Genomic DNA, 21,539 nt, shown 5'->3' with positions numbered 1-21,539 from the left:
GAGGCCCATTGCCGTAACCCTAACCAGACCAGCGAGGGACACTGTACTGGGAGCAGAGGATACAGAGAGTGTGAGGCCCTGAGCCCGGTGCCCTAACCCTAACCAGACCCGCGAGGGACACTGTACTGGGAGCAGAGGATACAGAGAGTGTGAGGCCCGGAGCCCGGGGCCCTAACCAGACCCGTGAGGGACACTGTACTGGGAGTGGAGGATACAGAGAGTGTGAGGCCCAGAGCCCAGGGCCCTAACCCTAACCAGACCCGCGAGGGATACTGTACTGGGAGTGGAGGATACAGAGAGTGTGAGGCCCGGAGCCCGAGGCCCTAACCCTAACCAGACCCGCGAGGGACACTGTACTGGGAGTGGAGGATACAGAGTGTGAGGCCCGGAGCCCGGGGCCCTAACCCTAACCAGACCCGCGAGGGACACTGTGCTGGGAGTGGAGGATACAGAGAGTGTGAGGCCCGGGACCCGGGGCCCTAACCCTAACCAGACCCGCGAGGGACACTGTGCTGGGAGTGGAGGATACAGAGAGTGTGAGGCCTGGGGCCCTAACCAGACCTGCGAGGGACACTACTGGTAGTGGAGGAAACAGAGAGTGTGAGGCCTGGAGCCTGGGGCCCTAACCCTAACCAGACCAACGAATACACTGTACTGGAAGTGCAGGATACAGAGAGTGTCAGGCCCGGAGCCCGGGGCCCTAACCCTAACCAGACCCGCGAGGGACACTGTACTGGGAGTGGAGGATACAGAAGGTGTGAGGCCCCGAGCCCAGGGCCCTAACCAGACCCGCGAGGGACTCTGTGGTGGGAGTGGAGGATACGGAGAGTGCGGGTCCGGGGCCCGGGGCCCTAACCCTAACCAGACCCGAGAGGGACACTACTGGGAGAGGAGGATACAGAAAGTGCGAGACCCGGATCCCGGGGCCCTAACCAGACCCGCGATGGACACTGTACTGGGAGTGGAGGATACAGAGAGTGTGAGGCCCGGGGTCCTAAACAGACCCGCGAGGGACACTGTGCTGGGAGTGGAGGATACAGAGAGTGTGAGGCCCGGAGCCCGGAGTCCTAACCAGACCTGCGAGGGACACTGTACTGGGAGTGGAGGATACAGAGAGTGTGAGGCCCGGAGCCCGGGGCCCTAACCCTAACCAGACCTGCGAGGGACTCTGTACTGGGAGCGGAGGATACAGAGAGTGTGAGGCTCGAAGCCCTGGACACTAACCAGACCCGCGAGGGACACTGTACTGTTAGTGGAGGACACAGACAGTGTGAGGCCCGGGGTCTGGGGCCCTAACCCGAACCAGACCCGCGAGGGACACTGTACTGGGAGGGGAGGATACAGAGAGTGTGAGGCCCGGGACCCGGGGCCCTAACCCTAACCAGACCCGCGAGGGACACTGTGCTGGGAGTGGAGGATACAGAGAGTGTGAGGCCCGGGACCCGGGGCCCTAACCCTAACCAGACCCGCGAGGGACACTGTGCTGGGAGTGGAGGATACAGAGAGTGTGAGGCCTGGGGCCCTAACCAGACCTGCGAGGGACACTACTGGTAGTGGAGGAAACAGAGAGTGTGAGGCCTGGAGCCTGGGGCCCTAACCCTAACCAGACCAACGAATACACTGTACTGGAAGTGCAGGATACAGAGAGTGTCAGGCCCGGAGCCCGGGGCCCTAACCCTAACCAGACCCGCGAGGGACACTGTACTGGGAGTGGAGGATACAGAAGGTGTGAGGCCCCGAGCCCAGGGCCCTAACCAGACCCGCGAGGGACTCTGTGGTGGGAGTGGAGGATACGGAGAGTGCGGGTCCGGGGCCCGGGGCCCTAACCCTAACCAGACCCGAGAGGGACACTACTGGGAGAGGAGGATACAGAAAGTGCGAGACCCGGATCCCGGGGCCCTAACCAGACCCGCGATGGACACTGTACTGGGAGTGGAGGATACAGAGAGTGTGAGGCCCGGGGTCCTAAACAGACCCGCGAGGGACACTGTGCTGGGAGTGGAGGATACAGAGAGTGTGAGGCCCGGAGCCCGGAGTCCTAACCAGACCTGCGAGGGACACTGTACTGGGAGTGGAGGATACAGAGAGTGTGAGGCCCGGAGCCCGGGGCCCTAACCCTAACCAGACCTGCGAGGGACTCTGTACTGGGAGCGGAGGATACAGAGAGTGTGAGGCTCGAAGCCCTGGACACTAACCAGACCCGCGAGGGACACTGTACTGTTAGTGGAGGACACAGACAGTGTGAGGCCCGGGGTCTGGGGCCCTAACCCGAACCAGACCCGCGAGGGACACTGTACTGGGAGGGGAGGATACAGAGAGGGTGAGGCCCGGAGCCCGGGGCCCTAACCCTAACCAGACCCGCGAGGGACACTGTACTGGGAGCGGAGGATACAGAGAGTGTGAGGCCTGGAGCCCAGGGTCCTAACCAGATCCGCGAGGGACACTGTGCTGGGAGTGGAGGGTACGGAGAGTGCGGAGCCCGTGGCCCGGGGCCCTAATCCTAACCAGACCCGCGAGAGACACTGTACTGGGAGTGGAGGATACAGAGAGTGTGATGCCCTGAGCCCGGGGCCCTAACCAGACCCGCGAGGGACACTGTACTGGGAGTGGAGGATACAGAGAGTGTGAGGCCCGGGGCCCGGGGCCCTAACCCTAACCAGACCCGCGAGAGACACTGTACTGGGAGTGGAGGATACAGAGAGTCTGAGGCCCGGGGCCCGAACCCTAACCAGACCCGCGAGGAAAACTGTACTAGGAGTGGAGGACACAGAGGGTGTGGGGCCCAGAGCCCGGGGCCCTAACCCTAACCAGACTCGTGAGAGACACTGTACTGGGAGTGGAGGATACAGAGAGTGTGAGGCCTGGAGCCCGTGGCCTTAACCCTAACCAAACCCGTGAGGGACAGTGTACTGGGAGCGGAGGATACAGAGAGTGTGAAGCCCCGAGCCTGGGGTCCTAAACAGACCCGCGAGGGACACCGTACTGGGAGAGGAGGATACAGAGAGTGTGAGGCCCGGAGCCCTGGACACTAACCAGACCCGCGAGGGTCACTGTACTGGGAGTGGAGGATACTGAGAGTGCGGAGCCCGGGGCATAACCCTAACCAGATTTGTGAGGGACACTGTACTGGGAGTGGAGGATACAGAGAGTGTGAGGCCTGGAGCCCAGGGTCCTAACCCTAACCAGACCCGCGAGGGACACTGTACTGGGAGCGGAGGATACAGAGAGTGTGATGCCCGGAGCCCGAGGCCCTAACCAGACCCTCGAGGGACACTGTACTGGGAGTGGACGATACACAGAGTGTGAGGCCCAGTGCCCGGGGCCCTAACCCTAACCAGACCCGCGAGGGACACTGTACTGGGAGTGGAGGATACAGAGAGTGTGAGGCCCGGGGCCCTAACCAAACCCGCGAGGGACATTGTATTGGGAGTGGAGGATACAGAGAGAGTGAGGCCCGGGGCCCGGGACCTTAACCAGACCCGCGAGGGACACTGTACTGGGAGTGGAGGATGCAGAGAGTGTGAGGCCTGGAGCCCTAACCAAACCCGCGAGGGACACTGTACTGGGAGTGGAGGATACAGAGAGTGTGAGGCCCGGGGCCCTAACCCTAACCAAAACCGCGAGGGACACTGTACTGGGAGTGGAGGATACAGAGTGTGAGGCCTGGAGCCCGGTGCCCTAACCTTAACCAGACCCATGAGGGACACTGTACTGGGAGTGGAGGATACAGAGAGTGTGAGCCCCGGGGCCCGGTCCCCTAACCCTAACCAGACCCGCGAGGGACACTGTGCTGGGAGTGGAGGATACAGAGAGTGTGAGGTCCGGAGCCCAGGGGCCTAACCAGAACTGCGAGGGACACTGTACTGGGAGTGGAGGACACAGAGAGTGTGAGGCCCGGGGCCCTAACCCTAACCAGACCCGCGAAGGATACTGTCCTGGGAGAGGAGGATACAGAGTGTGAGGCCCCGAGCCTGGGGTCCTAAACAGACCCGCGAGGGACACCGTACTGGGAGAGGAGGATACAGAGAGTGTGAGTCCCGGAGCCCGGGGTCCTAACCAGACCCGCGAGGGACACTGTACGGGGAGTGGAGGATACAGAGATTGTGAGGCCCGGAGCCCGGGGCCGTAACCCTAACCAGACCTGCGAGGAACACTGTACTGGGAGTGGAGGACACAGACAGTGTGAGGCCCGGGGCCTGGGGCCCTAACCCTAACCAGACCCGTGAGGGACACTGTACTGGGAGTGGAGGATACAGAGACTGTGAGGCCCGGAGCCCAGGGCCCAAACCAGACCCGCGAGGGACACTGTGCTGGGAGTGGAGGATACGGAGAGTGCGGAGCCCGGGGCCTAACCCTAACCAGATTCATGAGGGACACTGAACTAGGAGCGGAGGATACAGAGAGTGTGAGGCCTGGAGCCCAGGGTCCTAACCTGATCCGCGAGGGACACTGTACTGGGAGTGGAGGATACAGAGAGTGTGAGGCCCGGAGCCCGGGGCCCTAACCCTAACCGGACCCGCGAGGGTCACTGTACTGGGAGTGGAGGATACAGAGAGTGTGCGGCCCTGAGCTCTAACCCTAACCAGACACACAAGGGACACTGTACTGTGAGTGGAGGATACAGAGAGTGTGATGCCCGGGGCCCTAACCCTAACCAGACCCGCGAGAGGCACTGTACTGGGAGTGGAGGATGCAGAGAGTGTGAGGTCCGGGGCCCTAACCCTAACTAGACTCGCGAGGGAATCTGTACTGGGAGTGGAGGACACAGAGAGTGTGAGGTCAGGAGCCCGGGGCCCTAACCCTAACCAGACCCGTGAGAGACACTGTACTGGGAGTGGAGGATACAGAGAATGTGAGGACCGGAGCCCGGGGCCCTAACCCTAACCAGACCCGCGAGGGTCACTGCACTGGGAGTGGAGGATACAGAAGGTGTGAGGCCCGGAGCCCAGGGCCCTAACCAGACACGCGAGGGACATTGTGCTGGGAATGGAGGATACGGAGAGTGCGGAGCCCGGGGCCTAACCCCAACCAGATTCGTGAGGGACACTGTACTGGGAACGGAGGATACAGAGAGTGTGAGGCCTGGAGCCCTGGACACTAACCAGACCCGCGAGGGACCCTGTGCTGGGAGTGGAGGATACGGAGAGTGCGGAGCCCGGGGCCTAACCCTAACCAGATTCATGAGGGACACTGTACTAGGAGCGGAGGATACAGAGAGTGTGAGGCCTGGAGCCCAGGTTCCTAACCTGATCCGCGAGGGACACTGCACTGTGAGTGGAGGATACAGAGAGTGTGATGCCCTGCGCCCGGGGCCCTAACCCTAACCAGACCCGCGAGGGACACTGTACTGGGAGTGGAGGATACAGAGAGTGTGCGGCCCTGAGCTCTAACCCTAACCAGACACACAAGGGACACTGTACTGTGAGTGGAGGATACAGAGAGTGTGAGGCCCAGTGCCCGGGGCCCTAACCCTAACCAGACCCGCGAGTGACACTGTACTGTGAGTGGAGGACACAGAGTGTGTGAGGCCCGTAGCCCGGGGCCCTAACCAGACCCGCGAGGGACACTGTACTGGGAGTGGTGGATACAGAGAGTGTGAGGCCTGGAGCCCGGGGCCCTAACCCTCACCAGACCCGCGAGGGACACTGTACTGGGAGTGGAGGATACAGAGAGTGTGAGGCCTGCAGCCCGGGGCCGTAACCCTAACCAGACCCACGAGGGACACTGTACTCGGAGTGGAGGATACAGAGAGTGTGAGTCCGGGAGCCCAGGGCCTTAACCCTAACCAGACCCACGAGGGACACTGTACTGGGAGTGGAGGATACAGGGAGTGTGAGGCCCAGGGCCCGGGGCCCTAACCCTAACCAGACCCGCGAGGGACACTGTACTGGGAGTGGAGGACACAGAGAGTGTGAGGCCCAGTGCCCGGGGCCCTAACCCTAACCAGGCCCGCGAGGGACACTGTACTGTGTGTGGAGGATACAGAGAGTGTGAGGCCTAGTGCCCGGGGCCCTAACCCTAACCAGACCCGCGAGGGACACTGTACTGGGTGTGGAGGATACAGAGAGTGTGAGGCCTGGAGCCCGGGGCCCTAACCCTAACCAGACCCGCGAGGGACACTGTACTGGGTGTGGAGGATACAGACAGTGTGAGGCCCGGAGCCCGGGGCCCTAACCAGACCTGCGAGGGACACTGTACTGGGAGCGGAGGATACAGACAGTGTGAGGCCCGGGACCCTAACCCTAACCAGACCCGCGAGGGACACAGTACTGGGAGCGGAGGATACAGAGAGTGTGAGGCCCAGTGCCCGGGGCCCTAACCCTAACCAGACCCGCGAGGGACACAGTACTGGGAGCGGAGGATACAGAGAGTGTGAGGCCCAGTGCCCGGGGCCCTAACCCTAACCAGACCCGCGAGGGACACTGTACTGGGTGTGGAGGATACAGAGATTATGAGGCCCGGGACCCTAACCCTAACCAGACCTGTGGCCATTGAAAGAAAATGTGCAGGATTGGCGTCACAGGATAGCGGGAAGCTGATTGGTTGGTGAGTAACTGATATTCAAGACTGTAGGTAAATATCTGAAGCTAAAATAAACATATTAATTTTGGGGAAAAGTATGACTTCTGGATTTAGAACAGAGAACTTAGAACAGTACAGCACAGTACAGGCCCTTCGGCCCACGATGTTGTGCCGACAACTTATCCTAATTTAAGATTGTGAGAAACACCGCTCACTTGATAATAATAACCTAATCTACACCCCTTCAATTTACTGCTGTCCACGTGTCTGTCCAAGAGTCGCTTAAATGTCCCGAATGACTCTGACTCCACCACCTCCGCTGGCAGTGCATTCCACACACCCACCACTCTCTGTGTAAAGAACCTCTGACATCTGCCCTATACCTTCCGCCAATCACCTTAAAATTATGTCCCCTCGTGACAGCCGTTTCCACCCTGGGGAAAAGTCTCTGGCTATCCACTCTATCCATGCCTCTCATCACCTTGTACACCTCTATCCAGTCACCTCTCTGCCTTCTTCGCTCCAGTGAGAAAAGCCCTAGCTCCCTCAACCTTTCTTCATAAGACCTGCCCTCCAGTCCAGGCAGCATCCTGGTAAATCTCCTCTGTACCCTCTCCAAAGCATCCACACCCTTCCTATAATGAGGCAACCAGAACTGGACACAATATTCCAAGTGTGGTCTAACTAGAGTTTTATAAAGCTGCAGCAAAACCTCGTGGCTCCTAAACTCAATCCCCCTGTTAATGAAAGCCACACACCGTACACCTTCTTAACAACCCTATCAACCTGAGTGGCAACTTTCAGGGATCTATGTACGTGGACCCCAAGATCCCTCTGCTCATCCACACTTCCAAGAATCCTGGGCGTCATTCTCTGACCCCCCGCCGGGTCGGAGAATGGCCGTTGGCCGCCGTAAATCCCGCCCCCGCCGAAGTCTCCGGTACCGGAGATTGGGCGGGGGCGGGAATCGGGCCGCACCGGTTGGCGGGACCCCCCGCTCAATTCTCCGGCCCGGATGGGCCGAAGTCCCGCCCAGAAATTCCCTGTCCCGCCGGCATAAATCAAAGCTGGTATTTACCGGCGGGACCAGGCGGCGTGGGCGGGCTCCGGGGTCCTGGGGGGCTGCGGGGCGATCTGGCCCTGGGGGGAGCCCCCACGGTGGCCTGGCCCGCGATCGGGGCCCACCGATCCGCGGGCGGGCCTGTGCCGTGGGGGCACACTTTCCCTTCCGCCTCCGCAACGGCCTCCACCATGGCAGAGGCGGAAGAGACTCTCCCCACTGCGCATGCGCGGGAAACTGTCGACGGCCGCTGACGCTCCCGCGCATGCGCCGCATTTCCGCACCAGCTGGCGGGGCACCAAACGCCATTTCCGCCACCTGCGGGGCGGAAATCCCTCCGGCGCCGGCCTAGCCCCTCAATGTTGGGGCTCGGCCCCCAAAGATGCGGAGCATTCCGCACCTTTGGGCCGGCGCGATGCCCGTCTGATTGGCGCCGCTTTTGGCGCCAGTCGGCGGACATCGCGCCGTTGGGGGAGAATTTCGCCCCTTGTCTTTTATCCTGTATTCAGCATTCAAATTCGACCTTCCAAAATGAATCACTTCACATTTATCAAGGTTGAACTCCATCTGCCACTTCTCAGCCCAGCTTTGCATCCTGTCAATGTCCTGTTGTAACCTGAAACAACCCTCACCACTATCTACAACTCCCCCAACCTTCGTATCATCGGCAAACTTACTAACCCACCCTTCCACTTCCTCATCCAAGTTATTTATAAAAACCACAAAGAGCAGAGGGCCCAGAACAGATCCTTGCGGGACACCACTGGTCACCGACCTCTAGGTGGAATACTTTCCATCCACCACCACTCGCTGTCTTCTTTCGGCCAGCCAATTCTGTATCCAGACAGCCAAATTTCCCTGGATCCCATGAGGGAGGGGTGCGTGGAAACCATTGGCAGTTACAGATGTATAAATGCAGCTGGCCACGAGTACCGGGAGAAGGAGGGAGTGGTGAGTTACTGGCACTGTGGACATATTGTTGGAAATAAAGTTACTTGTTGTCTCCCCTGTGGTTGTCCCCCTCTCGAACAGATATACCCCTTTGGATACTGTCGGGGGGGATAGCCTATCAGGGGAAAACAGCAGCAGCCAGAGCAGTGGCACCACGGCTGGCTCTGATGTTCAGAAGGGAGGGTCAAAGCGCAGAAGAGTAATAGTAATAGGGGACTCTATAGTCAGGGGCACAGATAGGCGCTTCTGTGGATGTGAAAGAGACTCCTGGATGGTATGTTGCCTCCCTGGTGCCAGGGTCCAGGATGTCTCCGAACGGGTAGAGGGCATCCTGAAGGGGGAGGGCAAACAGGCAGAGGTCGTTGTACATATTGGTACTAACGACATAGGCATGAAGGGGCATGAGGTCCTGCAGCAGGAGTTCAGGGAGCTAGGCAGAAAGTTAAAAGACAGGACCTCGAGGGTTGTAATCTCGGGATTACTCCCTGTGCCACGTGCCAGTGAGGCTAGAAATAGGAAGATAGAGCAGCTAAACACGTGGCTAAACAGCTGGTGTAGGACGGAGTGTTTCCATTATCTGGACCACTGGGAGCTCTTCCTGGGCAGGTGTGACCTGTATAAGAAGGACGGGTTGCATCTAAACCAGAGAGGCATAAATATCCTGGCCGCGAGGTTTGCTAGTGTCACACGGGAGGGTTTAAACTAGTATGGCAGGGGGGTGGGCACGGGAGCAATAGGTCAGAAGGTGAGAGCATTGAGGGAGAACTAGGGAATAGGGACAGTGTGGCTCTGAGGCAGAGCAGACAGGGAGAAGTTGCTGAACACAGCGGGTCTGGTGGCCTGAAGTGCATATGTTTTAATGCAAGAAGTATTATGGGTAAGGCAGATGAACTTAGAGCTTGGATTAGTACTTGGAACTATGACGTTGTTGCCATTACAGAGACCTGGTTGAGGGAAGGGCAGGATTGGCAGCTAAACGTTCCAGGATTTAGATGTTTCAGGCGGGATAGAGGGGGATGTAAAAGGGGTGGCGGAGTTGCGCTACTTGTTCGGGAGAATATCACAGCTGTACTGCGGGAGGACACCTCAGAGGGCAGTGAGGCTATATGGGTAGAGATCAGGAATAAGAAGGGTGCAGTCACAATGTTGGGGGTTTACTACAGGCCTCCCAACAGCCAGCGGGAGATAGAGGAGCAGATAGGTAGACAGATTTTGGAAAAGAGTAAAAACAACAGGGTTGTGGTGATGGGAGACTTCAACTTCCCCAATATTGACTGGGACTCACTTAGTGCCAGGGGCTTAGACGGGGCGGAGTTTGTAAGGAGCATCCAGGAGGGCTTCTTAAAACAATATGTAGACAGTCCAACTAGGGAAGCGGCAGTACTGGACCTGGTATTGGGGAATGAGCCCGGCCAGGTGGTAGATGTTTCAGTAGGGGAACATTTCGGTAACAGTGACCACAATTCAGTAATTACGGGCAGCACGGTAGCACAAGTGATTAGCACTGTGGCTTCACAGCGCCAGGGTCCCAGGTTCGATTCCCCGCTGGGTCACTGTCTGTGCGGAGTTTGCACGTTCTCCCCGTGTCCGCGTGGGTTTCCTCCGGGTGCTCCGGTTTCCTCCCACAGTCCAAAGACGTGCAGGTTAGGTGGATTGGCCATGCTAAATTACCCGTAGTGTCCATAAGGGTTGGGAGGGGTTATTGGGTTGCGGGGATAAGGTGGAAGTGAGGGATTAATGTGGGTCGGTGCAGACTCGATGGGCCGAATGGCCTCCTTCTGCACTGTATGTTCTATGTAATCTATGTAAAAAAGTAAGTTTTAAAGTACTGGTGGACAAGGATAAGAGTGGTCCTAGGATGAATGTGCTAAATTGGGGGAAGGCTAATTATAACAATATTAGGCGGGAACTGAAGAACCTAGATTGGGGGCGGATGTTTGGGGGCAAATCAACATCTGACATGTGGGAGGCTTTCAAGTGGCAGTTGAAAGGAATTCAGGACCGGCATGTTCCTGTGAGGAAGAAGGATAAATACGGCAATTTTCGGGAACCTTGGATGACGAGAGATATTGTAGGCCTCGTCAAAAAGAAAAAGGAGGCATTTGTCAGGGCTAAAAGGCTGGGAACAGACGAAGCCTGCGTGGAATATAAGGAAAGTAGGAAGGAGCTTAAGCAAGGAGTCAGGAGGGCTAGAAGGGATCACGAAAAGTCATTGGCAAATAGGGTTAAGGAAAATCCCAAGGCTTTTTACACGTACATAAAAAGCAAGAGGGTAGCCAGGGAAAGGGTTGGCCCACTGAAGGATAGGCAAGGGAATCTATGTGTGGAGCCAGAGGAAATGGGTGAGGTACTAAATGAATACTTTGCATCAGTATTCACCAAAGAGAAGGAATTGGTAGATGTTGAGTCTGGAGAAGGGGGTGTAGATAGCCTGGGTCACATTGAGATCCAAAAAGACGAGGTGTTGGGTGTCTTAAAGGTGTTGGGTAGATAAGTCCCCAGGGCCTGATGGGATCTACCCCAGAATACTGAAGGAGGCTGGAGAGGAAATTGCTGAAGCCTTGACAGAAATCTTTGGATCCTCGCTGTCTTCAGGGGATGTCCCGGAGGACTGGAGAATAGCCAATGTTGTTTGTCTGTTTAAGAAGGGTAGCAAGGATAATCCCGGGAACTACAGGCCGGTGAGCCTTACTTCAGTGGTAGGGAAATTACTGGAGAGAATTCTTCGAGACAGGATCTACTCCCATTTGGAAGCAAATGGACGTATTAGTGAGAGGCAGCATGGTTTTATGAAGGGGAGGTCGTGTCTCACTAGAGTTTTTTGAGGTCACAAAGATGATTAATGCAGGTAGGGTTGTCTATATGGACTTCAGTAAGGCCTTTGACAAGGTCCCTCATGGTAGACTAGTACAAAAGGTGAAGTCACACGGGATCAGGGGTGAGCTGGCAAGGTGGATACAGAACTGGCTAGGTCATAGAAGGCAGAGAGTAGCAATGGAAGGATGCTTTTCTAATTGGAGGGCTGTGACCAGTGGTGTTAGAACATAGAACATAGAACATAGAACAATACAGCGCAGTACAGGCCCTTCGGCCTACGATGTTGCACCGAAACAAAAGCCATCTAACCTACACTATACCATTATCATCCATATGTTTATCCAATAAACTTTTAAATGCCCTTAATGTTGGCGAGTTCACTACTGTAGCAGGTAGGGCATTCCACGGCCTCACTACTCTTTGCGTAAAGAACCTACCCCTGACCTCTGTCCTATATCTATTACCCCTCAGTTTAAGGCTATGTCCCCTCGTGCTAGCCATTTCCATCCGCGGGAGAAGGCTCTCACTGTCCACCCTATCTAACCCTCTGATAATTTTGTATGCCTCTATTAAGTCTCCTCTTAACCTTCTTCTCTCTAACGAAAACAACCTCAAGTCCATCAGCCTTTCCTCATAAGAGTTTCCCTCCATACCAGGCAACATCCTGGTAAATCTCCTCTGCACCCGTTCCAAAGCCTCCACGTCCTTCCTATAATGCGGTGACCAGAACTGTACGCAATACTCCAAATGCGGCCGTACCAGAGTTCTGTACAGCTGCAACATGACCTCCTGACTCCGGAACTCAATCCCTCTACCAATAAAGGCCAACACTCCATAGGCCTTCTTCACCACCCTATCAACCTGGGTGGCAACTTTCAGGGATCTATGTACATGGACACCTAGATCCCTCTGCTCATCCACACTTTCAAGAACTTTTCCATTAGCCACATATTCCACATTCCTGTTTTTCCTTCCAAAGTGAATCACCTCACACTTCTCTACATTAAACTCCATTTGCCACCTCTCAGCCCAGCACTGCAGCTTATCTATATCCCTCTGTAACCTGCTACTTCCTTCCTCACTATCGACAACACCACCGACTTTAGTATCGTCTGCAAATTTACTCACCCACCCTTCTGCGCCTTCCTCTAGGTCATTGATAAAAATGACAAACAGCAACGGCCCCAGAACAGATCCTTGTGGTACTCCACTTGTGACAGAACTCCATTCTGAACATTTCCCATCAACCACCACCCTCTGTCTTCTTTCAGCTAGCCAATTTCTGATCCACATCTCTAAATCACCCTCAATCCCCAGCCTCCGTATTTTCTGCAATAGCCTACCGTGGGGAACCTTATCAAACGCTTTGCTGAAATCCATATACACCACATCAACTGCTCTACCCTCGTCTACCTGTTCAGTCACCTTCTCAAAGAACTCGATAAGGTTTGTGAGGCATGACCTACCCTTCACAAAGCCATGCTGACTATCCCTGATCATATTATTCCTATCTAGATGATTATAAATCTTGTCTCTTATAATGCCCTCCAAGACTTTACCCACTACAGACGTGAGGCTCACCGGTCTATAGTTGCCGGGGTTGTCTCTGCTCCCCTTTTTGAACAAAGGGACCACATTTGCTATCCTCCAGTCCTCTGGCACTATTCCTGTATCCAATGATGACATAAAAATCAAAGCCAATGGTCCAGCAATCTCTTCCCTGGCCTCCCAGAGAATCCTAGGATAAATCCCATCAGGCCCCGGGGACTTATCTATTTTCAGCCTGTCCAGAATTGCCAACACCTCTTCCCTACTTACCTCAATGCCATCTAATCTATTTACCTGGAGCTCAGCATTCTCCTCCACAACATTATCTTTTTCCTGAGTGAATACTGACGAAAAATATTCATTTAGTATCTCGCCTATCTCTTCAGACTCTACACACAACTTCCCATCCCTGTCCTTGACTGGTCCTACTCTGTCCCTAGTCATTCGCTTATTCCTGACATACCTATAGAAAGCTTTTGGGTTTTCCTTGATCCTTCCTGCCAAATATCCACTCAATATTCCACAGGGATCAGTGCTGGGACCTTTGCTCTTTGTAGTATATATAAATGATTTGGAGGAAAATGTAACTGGTCTGATTAGTAAGTTTGCAGACGACACAAAGGTTGGTGGAATTGCGGATAGCGATGAGGACTGTCTGAGGATACAGCAGGATTTAGATTGTTTGGAGACTTGGGCGGAGAGATGGCAGATGGAGTTTAATCCGGACAAATGTGAGGTAATGCATTTTGGAAGGTCTAATGCAGGTAGGGAATATACAGTGAATGGTAGAACGCTCAAGAGTATTGAAAGTCAGAGAGATCTAGGAGTACAGGTCCACAGGTCACTGAAAGGGGCAACACAGGTGGAGAAGGTAGTCAAGAAGGCATACGGCATGCTTGCCTTCATTGGCCGGGGCATTGAGTATAAGAATTGGCAAGTCACGTTGCAGCTGTATAGAACCTTAGTTAGGCCACACTTGGAGTATAGCGTTCAATTCTGGTCGCCACACTACCAGAAGGATGTGGAGGCTTTAGAGAGGGTGCAGAAGAGATTTACCAGAATGTTGCCTGGTATGGAGGGCATTAGCTATGAGGAGCGGTTGAATAAACTCGGTTTGTTCTCACTGGAACGAAGGAGGTTGAGGGGCGACCTGATAGAGGTATACAAAATTATGAGGGGCATAGACAGAGTGGATAGTCAGAGGCTTTTCCCCGGGGTAGAGGGGTCAATTACTAGGGGGCATAGGTTTCAGCTGAGAGGGGCAAGGTTTAGAGTAGATGTACGAGGCAAGTTTTTTACGCAGAGGGTAGTGGGTGCCTGGAACTCGCTGCCGGAGGAGGCGGTGGAAGCAGGGACGATAGTGACATTTATGGGGCATCTTGACAAATACATAAATAGGATGGGAATAGAGGGATACGGACCCAGGAAGTGTAGAAGATTGTAGTTTAGTCGGGCAGCATGGTCGGCACGGGCTTGGAGGGCCGAAGGGCCTGTTCCTGTGCTGTACATTTCTTTGTTCTTTGTTCTTTTGACTACAAAGGATTGCTGGATTCTTCGTGGTCTACTTTCCGTCAGGTAAAACTCTACGACTCCATCACTCTACGTTTGACTGACCTTTTCGAAGATCCTCCTTGACTACAATAATCTCCAAATGGACATTAGAGAGGGAGGGGCGATCTCCAGGGGAGGGGCCCTGTCTCCAGGGGAGGGGCCCAGTCTCTGGGGGAGGGGCATCTGTCTCCAGGGGAGCAGTCCCGTCTCCAGGGGAGGAGTCCGGTCTCCAGGGTAGCGGTCTGTCTCAAGGGGAGAGGCCCAGTCTCTGGGGCATGGGAACCTGTCTCCAGAGGATGAGTCCCGTCTCCGGGGGAGGAGTCCAGTCTCCAGGGGATCGGTCTGTCTCCAGGGGAGGGGCCCAGTCTCTGCGGCAGGGGAACCTGTTTCCAGGGAAGGAGTCCCGTCTCCGGGGAGGGGCACCTGGCTCCGGGGGAGGAGTCCGGTCTCCAGGGGAGGGGACTGTCTCTAGGGGAGGGTCCAGGTCTCTGGGGGAGGGGAACCTGTCTCCAGGGGAGGAGTCCGGTCTCCAGGGGAGTGGTCCAGTCTCTGGAGGAGGGGCACCTGTCCCCAGGGGAGGCGTCTGTCTCCAGGGGAAGGGTCTGTCTCTGGGGGAGGGGCCCAGTCTCTGGGGGAGGGGCCCAGTCTCTGGGGGAGGGGCCCAGTCTCTGGGGGAGGGGCGCAGTCTCTGGGGGAGGGGCGTCTGTCTCCAGGAGAGGAGTCTGGTCTCCAGGGGAGGAGTCTGTCTCCAGGGGAGGGGCCCAGTTTCTGGGGGAGGTCACCTGTCTCCAGGGGAGGGGTCTGGTCTCCAGGGGAGGAGTTTGTCTCCAGGGGAGGGGCCCAGTCAGTGATGGAGGGCCACCTGTCTCTGGGGGAGGAGTCCAGTCTCCAGGGGTGGGGTCTGTCTGCAGGGGAGGAGCCCAGTCACTGGGGGAGGGCACCTACCTCCGGTAGAGGGGTCTGGTCTCCAGGGGCGGGGTCTGTCTCCAGGAGAGGGGCCCGGTCTCCAGGATAGGAGTCCGGTCTCCAGGGGAGGGGTCTGTCTCCAGGGGAGGGGCCCAGTCTCTGGGGGAGGGTACCTGTCACTAGGGGTGGGGTCTGTCTCGAGGGGAGGGGTCCGTCTCCAGGGGAGGGGTCCGTCTCCAGGGGAGGGGTCCGTCTCCAGGGAAGGGTCCCAGTCTCTGGGGGAGGGGCACCTGTCTCCGGGGGAGGAGTCCGGTCTCCAGGGGAGGGGTCTGTCTCCAGGGGAGGGGTCCGTCTCCAGGGGAGGGGTCCGTCTCCAGGGGAGGGTCCCAGTCTCTGGGGGAGGGGCACCTGTCTCTGGGGGAGGAGTCCGGTCTCCAAGGGAGGGGTCTGTCTCCAGGGGAGGGGTCTGTCTACAGAGGAGGGGCCCAGTCTCAAGGGGAGAGGACCCTGTCTCCGGGGGAGGAGTCCGCATCCAGGGGAGGGGTCTGTCCCCAGGGGAGGGGCCCAGTCTCTGGGGGATGGGAACCTGTCTGCAGGGGGAGGGGTCCAGTCTGCAGGGGAGGGGTCTGTCACCAAGGGAGGAGTCCTGTCCCCAGGGGAGGAGCCCAGTCTCTCGGGGTGGGGCACCTGTCTCCAGGGGAAGGAGTCCAGTCTCCAGGGGTGGGGTCTGTCTCCAGGGGAGGGGCCCAGTCTCTGGGGGAGGGGCACCTGTCTCTGGGGGAGGAGTATGGTTTCCAGGGGCAGGGTCTGTCTCCAGGAGAAGGGCTCAGTCTCTGGGGGAGGGGAATCTGTCTGGGGGGAGGAGTCTGGTCTCCAGGGGAGGGGTCAGACTCCAGGGGAGGGGCCCAGTCTCTGGGGGAGGGGAGACTGTCTCTGGGGGAGGGGCGACTGTCTCCAGGGGAGGAGTCCTGTCTCCAGGGGCGGGGTCTGTCTCCAAGGGAGGAGTCGTGTCCCCAGGAGAGGGGCCTGTCTCTGGGGCAGGGGTCTGTCTCCAGGGGAGAGGTCTGTCTCCAGGGGAGGGGCCTGTCTCCAGGGGAGGGGCCTCTCTCCAGGGGAGGGTTCTGTCTCCAGGGGAGGGGCCCGCTTTCCAGGGAAGGGGCCCGCTCTTCAGGGGAGGGGCCCGGTCTTCAGGGGAGGGGCCCGCTTTCCAGGGAAGGGGCCCGCTCTTCAGGGGAGGGGCCCGGTCTTCAGGGGTGGGGCCCGTTCTCCAGTGGAAGCCACCTATCTCCAGGGGAGGGGTACAGTCTCCAGGGGAGTGGCCTGTTTAGAACATAGATAGAACATAGAACAATACAGCGCAGTACAGGCCCTTCGGCCCACGATGTTGCACCGAAACAAAAGCCATCTAACCTACACTATGCCATTATCATCCATATGTTTATCCAATAAACTTTTAAATGCCCTCAATGTTGGCGAGTTCACTACTGTAGCAGGTAGGGCATTCCACGGCCTCACTACTCTTTGCGTAAAGAACCTACCTCTGACCTCTGTCCTATATCTATTACCCCTCAGTTTAAAGCTATGTCCCCTCGTGCCAGCCATTTCCATCCGCGAGAGAAGGCTCTCACTGTCCACCCTATCCAACCCCCTGATCATTTTGTATGCCTCTATAAAGTCTCCTCTTAACCTTCTTCTCTCCAACGAAAACAACCTCAAGTCCATCAGCCTTTCCTCATAAGATTTTCCCTCCATACCAGGCAACATCCTGGTAAATCTCCTCTGCACCCACTCCAAAGCTCCACGTCCTTCCTATAATGCGGTGACCAGAACTGTACGCAATACTCCAAATGCAGCCGTACCAGAGTTCTGTACAGCTGCAACATGACCTCCCGACTCCGGAACTCAACCCCTCTACCAATAAAGGCCAACACTCCATAGGCCTTCTTCACAACCCTATCAACCTGGGTGGCAACTTTCAGGGATCTATGTTCATGGACACCTAGATCCCTCTGCTCATCCACACTTTCAAGAACTTTATCATTAGCCAAATATTCCGCATTCCTGTTATTCCTTCCAAAGTGAATCACCTCACACTTCTCTATATTAAACTCCATTTGCCACCTCTCAGCCCAGCTCTGCAGCTTATCTATATCCCTCTGTAACCTGCTACATCCTTCCACACTATCAACAACACCACCGACTTTAGTATCGTCTGCAAATTTACTCACCCACCCTTCTGCGCCTTCCTCTAGGTCATTGATAAAAATGACAAACAGCAACGGCCCCAGAACAGATCCTTGTGGTACTCCACTTGTGACTGTACTCCATTCTGAACATTTCCCATCAACCACCACCCTCTGTCTTCTTTCAGCTAGCCAATTTCTGATCCACATCTCTAAATCACCCTCAATCCCCAGCCTCCGTATTTTTTGCAATAGCCTACCGTGGGGAACCTTATCAAACGATCCGAGACAACACGTACCCTTGCACCTGGGAGGCAACATACCAAACGTGAGTCTCTCACGCTCCCACAAAATCTCCTATCTGTGCCCCTGACTATAGAGTCCCCAATTACTAATGCTCTGCTCCTCTCCCCCCTTCCCTTCTGAGCAACAGGGACAGACTCCGTGCCAGAGGCCCGTACCCCATGGCTTACCCCTGGTAAGTCCCCCCCCCACAAGTATCCAAAGCGGTATACTTGTTTCTCAGGGGAACGACCGCAGGGGATCCCTGCACTGACTGCTTTTTCCCAGTCCCTCTTACAGTTACCCACCTATCTCCAATCTTTGGTGTAACTAATTCCCTGAAGCTGCTATCTATGACCCCTTCTGCCTCCCGAATGATCCGAAGTTCTTCCAACTCCAGCTCCAGTTCCCTAACTCGGTCTTGGAGGAGCTGGAGATGGCAGCACTTCCTGCAGGTAAAATCAGCAGGGACACTAACTGCATCCCTCACCTCAAACATCCTGCAGGAGGAACATTGTACTCCCTTCCCTGCCATTCCTCTTACTTTCTACCAAGATCTGGCTAACAACTAAATTAAATTTTTTATAAAAAATAATAATAATATAATAAAATATGGTACTTACCTCAGACCAATGGGTTTTATTATTAGGTTAGAGGAGGAGGGCGGGTGGGAGACACTACACGTGTAGTGTCTCGGGTTTCCTCTCCACCAGAATTTATTGGTGAGGGTCTTCCCAGACGTCCGCGGGTCGACTTCCTGTTCCCGCCTAAAACACTAATTTAAAAAAAAGAAAAATTCTCAGCTCCTGCTGAAATTGACTAACCAGCCAGCTCCACTCCCGCCGAAATCGACTGGCCTGCCCCTGCAAAGACAAGTGCTTTTAAAGGACAGACTTACCTCCCAGCAACCACTTCCGCACTGCTCCCGCTGAAACTGACTCACCAGCTGTTTCTGAAGCAAGGGCTGTTGTCCAGGGGAGGGGCCTGTCTCTGGGGGAGGGGCCCAGTCTCCATGGGCGGGGCCTGTCTCTGTGGGAAGGGCTGGTGTACAGGGGAGGGGCCTGTCTCTGGGGAGGGGCTGTTGTCCAGAGGAGGTGCCTGTCTCTGGGGAAGGGGCTGTTGTCCAGAGGAGGAGCCTGTCTCTGGGGGAGGGGCCCAGTCTCCATGGGCGGGGCCTGTCTCTGTGGGAAGGGCTGTTGTCCAGAGGAGGAGCCTGTCTCTGGGGGAGGGGCCCAGTCTCCATGGGCGGGGCCTGTCTCTGTGGGAAGGGCTGGTGTACAGGGGAGGGGCCTGTCTCTGGGGGAGGGGCTGTTGTCCAGGGGAGGGGCTGGTCTAACGGGGGTGGAGGTGAACCCTGACACTTTGGACTCTAACCTGAGGTTCTCTTCTCTTGCAGACCTGGACGAGCCTGTTCTGACCGTTCACCAGAGCGTCAGTGATGTGCGAGGGGAGAATTACTACCGCGAGCGGACAGTCTTCCTGCGCTGCACCGTCAACTCCAACCCACCCGCACATTTCAGCTGGAAACGTGGCTCACAGATGGTCATCCAGAAACAGGACGACGGCGTCGATATCTACGAACCGCTTTACACACAGGTCAGATTCACCAGCACTGCAGCACTCCCTCAGTACTGACCCTCTGACAGTGCGGCACTCCCTCAGTACTGACCCTCTGACAGTGCAGCACTCCCTCAGTACTGACCCTCTGACAGTGCAGCACTCCCTCAGTACTGACCCTCTGACAGTGCAGCACTCCCTCAGTACTGACCCTCTGACAGTGCGGCACTCCCTCAGTACTGACCCTCTGACAGTGCGGCACTCCCTCAGTACTGACCCTCTGACAGTGCGGCACTCCCTCAGTACTGACCCTCTGACAGTGCGGCACTCCCTCAGTACTGACCCTCTGACAGTGCGGCACTTCCTCAGTACTGACCCTCTGACAGTGCTGCACTCCCTCAGTACTGACCCTCTGACAGTGCGGTGCTCCCTCAGTACTGACCCTCTGATAGTGCAGCACTCCCTCAGTACTGACCCTCTGACAGTGCAGCACTCCCTCAGTACTGACCTTCTGACAGTGCGGCACTCCCTCAGTACTGACCCTCTGACAGTGCAGCACTCCCTCAGTACTGACCCTCTGACAGTGCAGCACTCCCTCAGTACTGACCTTCTGACAGTGCGGCACTCCCTCAGTACTGACCCTCTGACAGTGCAGCACTCCCTCAGTACTGACCCTCTGACTGTGCGGCACTCCCTCAGTACTGACCCTCTGACAGTGCGGCACTCCCTCAGTACTGACCCTCTGACAGTGCGGCACTCCCTCAGTACTGACCCTCTGACAGTGCAGCTCTCCCTCAGTACTGACCCTCTGACAGTGCAGCACTCCCTCAGTACTGACCCTCTGACAGAGCAGCACTCCCTCAGTACTGACCCTCTGACAGTGCAGCTCTCCCTCAGTACTGACCCTCTGACAGTGCAGCACTCCCTCAGTACTGACCCTCTGACAGTGCGGCACTCCCTCAGTACTGACCCTTTGACAGTGCAGCACTCACTCAGTCCTGACCCTCTGACAGTGCAGCACTCCCTCAGTACTGACCCTCTGACAGTGCGGCACTCCCTCAGTACTGACCCTCTGACAGTGCAGCACTCCCTCAGTACTGACCCTCTGACAGTGCGGCATTCCCTCAGTACTGACCCTCTGACAGTGCAGCACTCCCTCAGCACTGACCCTCTGACAGTGCGGCACTCCCTCAGTACTGACCCTCTGACAGTGCAGCACTCCCTCAGTACTGACCCTCTGACAGTGCAGCACTCCCTCAGTCCTGACCCTCTGACAGTGCGGCACTCCCTCAGTACTGACCCTCTGACAGTGCGGCGCTCCCTCAGTACTGACCCTCTGACAGTGCAGCACTCCCTCAGTACTGACCCTCTGACAGTGCGGCGCTCCCTCAGTACTGTCCCTCTGACAGTGCGGCACTCCCTCAGTACTGACCCTCTGACAGTGCGGCACTCCCTCAGTACTGACCCTCTGACAGTGCGGCACTCCCTCAGTACTGACCCTCTGACAGTGCGGCACTCCCTCAGTACTGACCCTCTGATAGTGCGGCACTCCCTCAGTACTGACCCTCTGACAGTGCGGCGCTCCCTCAGTACTGACCCTCTGACAGTGCAGCACTCCCTCAGTACTGACCCTCTGACAGTGCAGTACTCCCTCAGCACTGACCCTCTGACAGTGCAGCACTCCCTCAGTACTGACCACCTGACAGTGCAGCACTCCCTCAGTACTGACCCTCTGACAGTGCGGCACCCCCTCAGTACTGACCCTCCGACAGTGCGGCACTCCCTCAGTACTGACTCTGACAGTGCGGCACTCCCTCAGTACTGACCCTCTGACAGTGCGGCACTCCCTCAGTACTGACTCTCTGACAGTGCGGCACTCCCTCAGTACTGACCCTCTGACAGTGCGGCACTCCCTCAGTACTGACCCCCCGACAGTGCAGCTCTCCCTCAGTACTGACCCTCTGACAGTGCGGCACTCCCTCAGTACTGACCCTCTGACAGTGCAGCACTCCCTCAGTACTGACCCTCTGACAGTGCAGCACTCCCTCAGTACTGACCCTCTGACAATGCAGCACTCCCTCTGTACTGACCCTCTGACAGTGCGGCACTCCCTCAGTACTGACCCTCTAACAGTGCAGCACTCCCTCAGTACTGACCCTCTG

The 21,539-nt window shown here is 56.5% G+C and overlaps 1 protein-coding gene across 1 annotated transcript in view; it reads left to right on the top strand.

Annotated features, from left to right (window-relative positions):
• LOC140411521 (MAM domain-containing glycosylphosphatidylinositol anchor protein 1-like) overlaps positions 1-21,539 on the top strand; it is a gene marked incomplete at its 5' end in the record, with an annotated part of 470,308 nt that overhangs the window by 160,834 nt on the left and 287,935 nt on the right. The window contains one exon of the mRNA XM_072500607.1: positions 19,217-19,416. Within this exon, the coding sequence (XP_072356708.1) occupies positions 19,217-19,416 (200 nt within the window). The remainder of the gene's footprint in view (positions 1-19,216; positions 19,417-21,539) is intronic.

The sequence above is a fragment of the Scyliorhinus torazame genome, chromosome 4 (assembly GCF_047496885.1).
Source record: "Scyliorhinus torazame isolate Kashiwa2021f chromosome 4, sScyTor2.1, whole genome shotgun sequence".
NCBI lineage: Eukaryota > Metazoa > Chordata > Chondrichthyes > Carcharhiniformes > Scyliorhinidae > Scyliorhinus > Scyliorhinus torazame.
This window is presented reverse-complemented; position numbering and strand designations above follow the sequence as displayed.